The 12,144-nt window shown below is 34.4% G+C and overlaps 1 protein-coding gene across 1 annotated transcript in view; it reads left to right on the top strand.

Moving 5' to 3' along the window:
* Positions 1 to 10,392: 10,392 nt before the first annotated feature.
* The window catches only part of LOC131928094 (collagen alpha-1(I) chain), a 64,179-nt gene continuing 62,427 nt past the window's right edge, over positions 10,393 to 12,144 (top strand). Inside the window, exon 1 of the mRNA XM_059284015.1 lies at positions 10,393 to 10,801. Coding sequence (XP_059139998.1) covers positions 10,669 to 10,801 — 133 coding nt within the window. The 5' untranslated portion in view covers positions 10,393 to 10,668. The remainder of the gene's footprint in view (positions 10,802 to 12,144) is intronic.

Genomic DNA, 12,144 nt, shown 5'->3' with positions numbered 1-12,144 from the left:
GCTTTGCCAGAGGGTTATGCATTTTTTCTTGCAAGCGTGTCTAGAAATGTAACGGTTTATTCGCAACATGTTTCTTTTTTCAATGTTTCATTTAAGTGAATGTGTGTAATACTGCAGTATATGATGGAGAGGCAAAAAAAAAATCGCATTTTAAATAAAATATCGTAAATTATTTTTATATTAAAGAAGTAGACTACCCATATAATCGACAATGCTTTTAAACGTCGCTCCTGCCAGTTAAACTTTTAGGGGTTTAAATATATATATATATATATATATATATATATATATATATATATGTGTATATATATATATATATATATATATATATATATATATATATATATATATATAAATAAATAAATATATATATATATATATATATATATATATATATATATATATATATATATCTTACGTAACGTACACGTACATGTACACGTACGCGTACATGTCGACGTGTACACGTGTACGTTTACGAGTGCGTGTATATGCGCTGTTCTTTCTTATATCCGCCTTTAATTATATTGATTCGATCTAATTATCTATGGCAATGGTCCACTTTTGAACGATAGCATATTTTTTTTTCGAGGATGAATTATAACTTTTCAGATTTTAAATATATCATCTGCCATGTATAAAAATGTGTGATAAAGGGCAGACAACCCCGACCAACACCAGTCAGACATTCTTTACAAAATTCCCATGATAACCCACTCGCCCTACATCAGCAGTTTGTGACTTCGTAGAACTGATGTTTAAAAAAATTAACAAAAGTTTGTTTTCATTAAAAATTTTGAGCTAAAAAACTTTTAAAATTGAAAAACGATTTTTACAGTTCAAGCTTATGTAGGCGGGGAGGCTAAACCGGGTCATATGCTATAAATAGCACATTGTTGTGAGCGACAAGCTGGGAACCATTGTCTGCACGCATGTTTATTGTTAGCCAGACAAGTATTGCCACATTGAAAGAATCATACTCAAAATATTTTGATAGCTGCGGTCTATCAAGGAAGTGTCCATATCTATTTGTTGACATGTGGCCAATTTATTGCACTAGTGAAATCCAAATAGATAGAGCGCACTAGATAAAAACATTAGCAGTTAAATACTTGTTCGATGATGGATTTAAAGAGTGTGTTGGGGGGGGGGGGGGTTGTCCTTGTTTTTCATATCTAAGTGCACTTCTCAATTTTGAAGGTACTAGACTACTAACCCGTAAGTCTCGAGTTCGAATCCGGGTTCAAGTCAGTAGAACTTCATGAGTCCACCCAGCTCTGATGGGTAGCTAACTCACGTTAGGGAAAGCAAAGACAGCTGGGCATAGTGCTGACTACACTATTCCCTCATTTGTCGAGGTCCCTAAAACATATGTACTCTACTTCATCTGCCCATGTTGTTTCTTGAGCACGAAGGGGAAAAGCAAGAAGGGGAAAAGATTATTACGTCTAGAAAATAGAAAATAGTTTGTATAACATACCCTACCCATTATCCAGTGGCGTAGGCAAGGGGGGGGCGTTAGGGGGGGGGGGTTATAACCCCTCCCATCGACTCATACCCCTATATATATATATATATATATATATATATATATATATATATATAACCCCTCCCATGACCAATTCCTGGCTACGCCACTGCTATTATCTACTTCTAATCAATCGCCATGTTACGAGAATATCAAACACATTGCAGACGGCAGTATGATCTAATCTAGCTGGTGGTAAAACCAAAGTACAATAACAGCTGATTCGCATATGTTAGATGTCGCCCCGGAGGGATTAGAACCCTCATCAAAAGCTTGTCAAGCAACTTGATATAAGCTTTACTCCCCCTGCGACCTCCAATGGCGTTTTTCCTGAGTCGTGTTGAAGGTTACGTCTCTACTGTTTTCTTTGAAGGCTTCTTTCTCCTTTGTACTTAGGAATTCTTGTCGAGTAATAAGCATGTAGACGTATATTTGAAAAAAAATTACTGGTGCTTCTATTGTTTGGCTTAGACTCAAACTCCAACTGTAAAACTAAAAGTGTTTTAAAAACTTGTTTATGTATTATGCCAATTAATCTGTAATGAATGCAAGTAGTGTTTTTTCCAGACTTTTTTCTCAGGGTGGGAGGGGGGGGGGCACTTGAATTTTTCGATTTACCGAATTTTATTTGGGGGGAGCGGACTAAATTTTCCGGAGGGGTGGACACTTTTAAAATTATATATTTTCTATATAAATTCCATTTCGCTCGGCGCACTGAATACAAATGTAAACTAGAGCTGTGGCGTAACGTCACTAAAACGGGTGTCAACCGGTGCGTTAGAAGAAGGTGTCACCCCCACCCCACTTCAATAATTCTGCATTTTCAGTTAAGGTCACCCCTCTGCCATATTATTTTAACTAAATAAAACATACGTTTGACAGTCCTCTTCTTCGATCTTATTTGTAATGTTGGACGAGATTTCACCAACACAATCAAGTATTACGTGTCAACTTATCATGGGCCATATAGGCCGTTAAATCCGATTTCAGCATGCTTTTCTTTCTAAGTATGCAACCATAGGTTTTATCCAAAGAACAAACTACAATACAGCAGTTACTACAGTTTGGAGTTTACTCTACAAGATGGGTTGCTGTCCCCACATCTATTGAGCCTGACATACCCGGGGTTATCACAGTAAATTTCACGATGTATTGATAAACTGTCACCCCTTAAATGGGGTCGCCCATCTCGACGTTTTACACCTCCCTGAGTCTGAAAAACATAGTTTTGCAATCTTGTACGTATGTCTGTGTGTGTGTGTATGTGTGTCTGTGTGTCTGTAAACACGATAACTTGAGTACCGTTACATCTAGGTTGATGAAATTTCATATATAAGTATTATATCAAAATCATATATCCGTATCAATTTTTGAGCAATTTCTGATAACCGGAAGTGGAACTTTTTCTACTTTCATTTTTTTCAAAAGCCTATTACTTGAGTACGGTACTATTTCAGATAGATATTATATTATTATATCAGATATGACATTTCACATGTAAGTAAAATATCTGATTCTCCACCTTCTGTCAAATCTTGAGTAATTTCCGTTCAACGGAAGCAGTAATTTTTGCTATTTCTGATTTCTCAACAAAAAAAAAAAGCGCACGCGAAGTACTAATAATATTCCGCACTATTATGCACATTTCATTTGGCGTTCACTTGGTGTGCAATTCTTTTTTTTTCTAGGAAATGTTATACTATTTTAAAAAGTTTAAGCATATAAAATGGATTAAAAATCATGTCTGTATCCTGAGTTGCCATCCCCTGTGTTTTCATATAAGAATATTCGAGAAAGTTTAGGGGAGATCAATCTCGGTTTATTTTATCTAGCTTAGTGAAAGAAATAAACACTGATAAATACAGAAATCCACTTCAGATGAAAGCTCAAAGAATAAAAAATCCCCTGTATTAAATTCAACATCACCTTATGCCTATCAGCAAGTGCCAACTATATAAGAAAGTCTCTAGATCAAAGCCTTTTATAACGACATGATTGATGTGGGTGAGCAGAGGGTTAACAAGCAATACAACAATCAACATGTCACGTGTCAAAACAAACACAGTTAAAAATATTTAACACTGGGATTTAGAAGTCAAACAAAATACTTTCAGTTCACAACAAGAATTACTTTACAAGCTGTGCCGGCGCCATGTTATTTAGCGCCCTATGCAAAACTTCTTAAAACGCCCCTTTTCACACAAATCAATTACAAAAACATTATGCGTAAGAAAACAATTAATTAAAAGTGACGTATTAATTTATTATCAATTGCATACACGTTATAAGTAGACATCAAAATAAAATTTTACTTGCCTCCTTCTTCTCAAACGTTTACTAATTCCTTCAATTCCAGGTTGCAAGCGTAATCACATTTTATTGAAATGGTTGCTAAGTCCACGAGTCTACTTTGTACTTAACGACATAGCTCACCCCCCCCCCCCCTTTCGGGAGAAAAAAAGTTTGGGAAAAAAACTGAAAAAAAGTTCTTATAGTGTTGGGCTCTCTGAGGTCCCCCCAAGGTCAGTTCCGAAACTTACCTGTTTTCAGCTTGACTGTTTTTAGCTACAATTGAAAAAATATTGTGTGATTATGTAACGATTTTTTTTGTTTTTGAAAAATAAAAGGTAATAAATGTTAAAGATTCCAGCCTAAAATTGTTATATATGAATCCTTTATGAGAGGGTGAAAAATATGAAAAGACAATTTAATTAGATGTTTAATTTACGACCAAGACTGTATGTCTACTAACATTAAGTATTGCAATCAGCTTGATAATGCTACAAAAAACTACCAAACTATTTTGTTAATTAAGCTCTATATAATTTTTACAATAGCAAATAATAACTTAAAGTTGTATTTACATGTAAGTGGTCAACCTAAGGTTGATGAATTTGAAATGAGTGTAAAGTTAACTAACGAATTATCTCCCCTTTAACAATCCAAATACCAAAATTTAATTCCAGGGAAATAACTTTCACATGAATAACTAAATTAACCTAGTGTAACTAAGACATGCTTGAAAAACACAGTAAAACGCTTTAAATTTCATTACGTAATAATTATAATAAATCTTTTTGATTAGCTGTGTAACCTTGAAAAACCATATTTTTTACCTGTTGAATACTTAACTGTAGGTTTTGTTTGAAAGTTTAAAAACGGTAAATTTATTAAAACATAATTTTATTTAATAATGAAGACATTCATTTTTATTTCATGTACATCTTAGTTAAATTTCATTTAAATTTTGGATCCCCTAAATAAAGGGACGCATTTGAAAAAATTCAAACATTGGTAACTGTTTGAGACATTGCTAGAAATATTGATTAAATATAAAAAAAAATATAATTTGAGAAAAACAAAGTTTACGGGTAGTTATAAATTCCATCCTATTTAGTATTATATATTAATACTTTAAAAGTGGTAATATAAATTCCTCAAAAACTAAAGATTTTTCAACTAGAGAACGCCTAGCTTTCTTTGTAGTGTGTTCCGTACTGAATTGAAATCATTTAACTTACGATAAACTAGACTACTCTTAATATACTCTACTACATTTACAACACATATCAAACTTCGATACCTAAACATAACTAGACTCGATGCTCCAGAACTACGACACCAACTATTTTAACTTCACCAAGTTCTACAAACGATACTCCCAATCAACAACAATTTAACTGGACCTAATACTACACTTTAACAGTCAATATCATTCAATACCTTAATACCACAAGAATCAATACTCCCGCTCTCGAGAACTACGATACTTCATCACCTGCATTCTCATTTCTCTATTACCAATCAGATTCCACTAGACTGACTAGACCTTCAACTACAAAACAGCCGAATAAAAATGATGACACTTTAACACATCGACACTTTATACCTACGAAACCATATTAGCAGCAGTCTTCCGCCGTTACTCCCAAATCTAAACGATCAATCAAATCTTACCAAACAATTACAATACTTTGAACACTCTGTCATTACAAAACTCTGTACATCAGGACAGATTTCTAAGTCAGAGAAAACGAGACTCAAGAGCCCTATTAAAATAAGATAACCGTTTGAAATGTTCGAAATTTAAATTACGAACTTATTTAATCGTTTACTGCATCAATTGTGTGACACCAAAATAAAAATGCAAAGTGACTGGTAAATAGCACCCCGACATTTCCAAATTAGGGAGGTGGGGTTGCATTTTCACTATCGCGAATAAAATTGATATATATATATATATATATATATATATATATATATATATATATATATATATATATATATATATATATATATATATATATATATATATATATACCTATATAGACCTAATCTTGGGATGGGGTGCAAGTTTTCATGAGGTAGTGTTAGTATTGTAGGTAAACCCGTGTCCCTATATTTATGATCCAAGCGTAGGCATTGTTTACATTTAACTAACTCAGTTTAAGAAAACAAGGTCACTTGTGTTAGAACATAGGATTGGTAACGCATTGATGAAATGAAAACCTCTTATATATTTCATCAGACTTTCTTATATCCCTATGGCAACGCGCGGGGACGGGTACGCTAGTATATGCATATATATATATATATATATATATATATATATATATATATATATATATATATATATATATATATATATATATATATATACATATATATATATATATATATATATATATATAAACGGTGGTTTGTGTATGTGAGTGTGCATGTTTGATGTGTGTTTGTGTCTGTGTGCAGTGCAGTGTAGTGATTGAGTGTATGTTTGTGCGTGCATGTGAGAATGGGGAGTGGATGTGTGGGTGTGTTTCTTGTTGGATAAGCCTCCATGCCCCTCCTGAGTTCGACCCACATAGACCCACATGTTTTCCCACACAACAAGACGACACTTTTGTTTGTCATTTGTAAATATGAACTATCAATCTTCTCCAAGAGACGCCTATGCACGTCTAGCTGATTATTCTATACAATAACAGGTTAAAGATAAACATAATGAATTTACACCCTCTCCCCCTTGTCTTTTGAATTTCTTTTAGGAATCTCTTCGGATGTGCATTATCGTCTTCTATGCCCCCCCCCCTTCCCGAAACACGTCTACATCCCCCTCCCCTGGATAAAATATATATTTTGTAGTAGAAATATATAATTTTACAAGTCCCCTATCCCCTCTTCCGCCCCCCCCCTTCCGAGAAAAAACCTGAAAGAAACACTCCTTGGCTGACTCTTTACACTCACATACACATACACACGCATACGCACACACACATATACTCATACCCTTACTTCACCAACACAGAGTTCTAGACCCGTTTGAAACACTAGAATTACCCAGGGTAATATAACGGCGACTGGGTTGGATTTTTTTTTTCATTCCCCCCTTTTTTTTAACCACAACAAATAATCGTTTTACCAGATTTTCCTCCCCTCTCTCGACATAAAACCCACCATATATTTATGTAACCTAGTTTCGCCACTTTTGTTTCCATTCTAAATAGTCAACGCCCTCTGTGAATCTCACTCTCCCCGCCCCACCCACCCCTCCAATTTTGTTTTTTAAGCGCTCACTTCCCACTTCTATTTACCTCCCCTTTCCCCCCCCCCCACCTTCCACAGCCCCTCCCCCTTTCGTTTCTTAGCTAATCTGTTATCTGACCTCGCCTGAAAATTTAGCAGACGCCAGGGGCCGCCCGAGACTGGGTGCCCCAGAATCCAGAAATTTGCCAAACTCTACCGTCAGCTTCCTCTCGAATCACGCACCCAACCACAACATCAACATTACACCTCCACCGTCTTACATCAACAACATGTTGTAGTTTATCTTAAATCTCTACTCTCTTGGCTGATGTGTTTAAATTAAGCCTTAAAGTTCACATTAAATGTGACGTTTATTATACAACACTACATAATTTTGAACTAATTTATGATAACGTTTTTTTTAGTATGCAACCAACAATACATTTTCACAATTTTATATCAACAACAATCTCAAATCTCTACCCTCTTACGGGCTTGTCTGTCGTGTTTAAATTCAGCCTTAGAGTTCACATTAAGTGTTGTGTCTATTATACAACACAATATAATCTAGAACCAATTTTGCGCTAACGTTTTGTTAGTGTACATCAATATTACATCTTCACAATTTTATATCAACAACATATTGCACGTTATCTCAAATCTCTACCTTCTAGATGCCAGTCTGTTGTTTTTAAATTAAGCCTTAAAGTTCACATTAAGTGTGGTGTCTATTATACAAGTATACAAGACAACAAAATTGTGAACTAATTTTGCAATAACGTGCTTTTTATTTGGCACATCAATATTACTCTATCGACATTTTATATCAACATTTCATATTTTATGTAACATATCTACACCCTAGAACCTAGTTTGCTGTGTTTAAATTAAGCCATAAAGTTCACATTAAGTGTGGTGTCTTTTATACAACATCCTTTAATTTTGAACTAATTTTGTGATAACGTGTTTTTTTTTTTAGTATTTGGCACATCAGCATTACACCTTTACAATCTTTTATCAACATCTTATAGTTTATTTAACATATAGAATCTAGTCAGTTGTGTTTAAATTAAGCCTTATTCATGTGAAATGTGGCTTCTATTATACAACACAATATAATTTAGAACCAATTTTGCGATAACGTTTTTTTTTAGTGTGCACACTAACATTACAATTTCACTATCTTACATCAACATCTTATAATTTATCTAACATGTCTATCCCCTAGAAGCTAGTCTGCTGTGTTTGAATGAAACCATAAAGTTCGCATTAAATGTGGTTTCCGTTATACAAAATTACCTCATTTAGATCTATTTTGCGATACCGTGTTTTTAAGTTGGTATCGATTCTATAACACGTTATGTGAAAAGATACCCTTATGTTGACTTAACCTTTAACAAAAACCCCAAACCTGCACACAAAATTAATTCTAGCCCGAGCCCTATCCATAGTTTAAAAAAAACCTGCCAGATAGGCCGAGAAAATATATCACGTGGCGATTACGTAGAAGGCAGCCCCTCCCCCTCCTTTCCTACATTCCGGTATGCTCACAAAGATGTATTTATCTTTAGAAAGATCTTAGCTGTACTTAATGAGCATGGTGTGGTATATCTATAGAGTATACAGCAGACCACACCTACTGTACCATATTACGGTTAACCATCTCTTGCTGCAATCAGTATCAAATGCACTAACTATTTAAGAACTTACCTCACTTTTAAATAATATTGTAGCGGTAATGAATTAAGACAAAACTTCACTTTAAGAGAATATTTGAAGCACTCATGAATTAAGACAACCCCAAAGAGACCGTCACTTTCTATCACCATATTCTCGTAAACCACCGACCCAAGGGACCACCACTCACAATATTTCTAACAACCACAATCTCACACACCGTAAAATCAAAGGACCATAACTCACGATAGATACGTTGCTCAAAGATAAGTTACGTTAATAACCTCTAATTTCAATACCAGTTAGGTAGGTACAAAGTAACGTAGTGTAGTCAGTGGCGTCGCTAGGTCGGGTGTCATCCCCCCAATAGTCACCCCCCCCCCCCAATAGTAATGTCACCCCCCCCCCCATGTTAAAGACTTTATGGCATTTATTTATTTTAAGATTTCAAAGGTTTTTGGTGTGTATTTTTAACAATTAAAAAAATCAATTATAAAAATAATTTTTTTTTTAAATTATCAATTCCGCTTTACGTTTCTAGTACAATGATTGTAAAACCCTATTTGATTTAAGTGATGGTTACAAATAGTTAAAGAAGGGGAATAAATCCGAAATATAGTCTATAATAGATGTCTGTGTTCAGCGAAGGCGTTGAGTGCTCTGTCGTGAACAAAGTGTGATGTGACTGCTGACGCTAGCAGAAATATTCAGTTAAAAAAAAGTTCCCTCTAAATTGTGTGAGAAAGTTGGCGGTGGAGGGAACTTGATACCCTTAAGCTGGGAGACGTGTCACACTCATAATGTAGGAGAAAATGTTGAGTGCGTTTTTATACTGCGAGAACTGCTAAAGTTGATCATGCCAGCTTTGTTTTACAGCGTAAGAGAAAGGAAAAAAAAATTAACGCCTTTTGAGAAAATATTTGTGGTTTTATAGTTACAAGATTGTTTCAAATACCAAGATTTAGAATTTAAAAGAAAATAGAAGAGTTCTATTTGAATCCACCCAATCAATTGCATTTTATTTTTTGCTTGCAAACTTTTATCCAATCAGCTTTGAGTACATCATATTTAATTTAGTTAAAATAATATTTTAAAAACGCTTAAGCAGTTTTCTTTAATAGAGTTTGAATGATAATTTATCAATCATTTTAAATATTACAAATTAATATAGTTTTATTTATTTGTTCCTGTGTTTCTCAAACATGTATAGAATCTCCATATGGAACTATTCTGTTTGTTTTTTGTTTAGACGAATACAAATATTTTATCCAATTATACACGTCTTGGTTTTGTTATTTTTGTTTTCTTTTTCAATTTTCTTGCAATAGTTTTCTAAATTATAAACGCATATAGGTCACTTATAAATAATGTTACGCACACATACACACACACACACATATATATATATATATATATATATATATATATATATATATATATATATATATATATATATATATATATATATATATATATATATATATATATATATATATATATATATATATGCAATCTATAAACAAACCCGAAAACCCATAACATTTCAACATAAAGTGAGTTCTCTCCCCTAACCCCCTTTATTTATCTCGCGTTATCTGCCCTTGCACCGAGTGGCAACAGGCTCGGAACGCGAGAGAGCGAGCATCCCCTGGAGCTCCATTAGTGTGACGGTAACAGCCCCACGGAGCAGCAGCTAGCTTGGGTGCTGTAGGGATGTAAGGCACACATCGGACTTTGTTTTGTTTTTTCCTGTGACTTCATTCACCTATTTCAGCGAAAAATTTTTGAAAGGGATTACGTCGGAACAACGACGGACGGAGAGAGAATTTGAATTTGTTTTAAATTTTTAAAACAGGAGTTGACCGTTGAGAGGGAGGGGAGGCTTCAAAGAGATGGTCAGCGTCTAGAGGAGGAGAATACCCATCCTGTGGTCAGCTAAGATGATGACGGCTAACACCCCAATGGGGGGTGCTGGACACGTCACCTCGCAACAATTGCTCAAATGTATATCTATTTTAATTATTGTTATTTCAACTTCCAACGTTATGGCGGCTAACGTCGATCTTCCTGATGGTAAGTTTCATTTATATATTTTATTTATTTATTTGTTTTATAGTAACAAAAACGAGGTTTTTTTTTTATATTTATGAATTTACTTGATAAACTCATTAGATTTAAATGTAAAAAAAAAAAATTAATTTTTCATACAATTTATTTTTTTCAAAAATTCAGATTCAAATTAATTTTAGAATTTGAAAATAAGTAACACTTACTTTTAAGCAAAAAAAAAATGAAGAAATATTTTCCCGGCATTTTCTAGTTCAGTTGGGAATTTTGCCGTATCAGCAAGAGATAAGATAAACTGTATTTTATTACCAGCTCAGCAAACACATCCCAGACGTAAGGAGCTGGAAGTTAGATTATGGTATAGAGCTGGGTCGAATCCTAGTCACACCGAGGTAGTGTACGGGAAGGTCCTTATAAATATTGATTAATTGTCTTTGATAACACTTCCATGGTTATATAAACTGAATTACACTACTTCACCTGTCATGTGGGTTTTATTTAATGTTGAACCATTAAATTTTAAACCACTCGAAATTTATTTTAGTACAACTTCGCCCGAATTTATTAGAAAAACATTTTGATGCTAGGCTAAAATATTTTCTTTTAGTATTTGTAAAAACATCATAGTTAAAAAAAAATATATCGGCAGTGATTCATTTTGGTAGCAGAATTATGATAAAGATATTCTAAAAATATAATTATGTGAAATAACTGTAACTTTCTTTACGTCAGAAATACAGCTTATTTCAAATGGTTTTCCAATTAGGTTTTTTTTTACCCTGTGATTCAATGCAAAAATATATATATCACTCATACTCCACCATTAGTACCCAAACAACTATTCACCACAATATTATTATACTTCCCCACATCATCACTCCCTACACTACTACTCCACACATCATCATTCCCTACACTACTCCCCCACATCATCACTCCCTACACTACTCTCCCACATCATCATTCCCCTTAATTAAATTCCCCACATCATCACTCCCTACACTACTCTCCCACATCATCATTCCCCTTAATTAAATTCCCCACATCATCACTCCCTACACTACTCTCCCACATCATCATTCCCCTTAATTAAATTCCCCACATCATCACTCCCTACACTACTACTCCACACATCATCCCTCCCTACACTACCCACTAACATCATCACTCCCTACACTACTTCCCCACATCATCACTCCCTACTCTACTCCCCCACATCATCACTCCCTACACTACTCCCCAACATCATCACTCCCTACACTACTCCCCCCACATCATTACTCCCCTCACCGCTACTCCCAACGTATCACTACCCACTCTACAACACCAACAATAATCACACCAATATT

Source organism: Physella acuta, unplaced genomic scaffold, assembly GCF_028476545.2.
Source record: "Physella acuta isolate Inbredline_101_S28 unplaced genomic scaffold, ASM2847654v3 ptg000090l, whole genome shotgun sequence".
NCBI lineage: Eukaryota > Metazoa > Mollusca > Gastropoda > Physidae > Physella > Physella acuta.
This window is presented reverse-complemented; position numbering and strand designations above follow the sequence as displayed.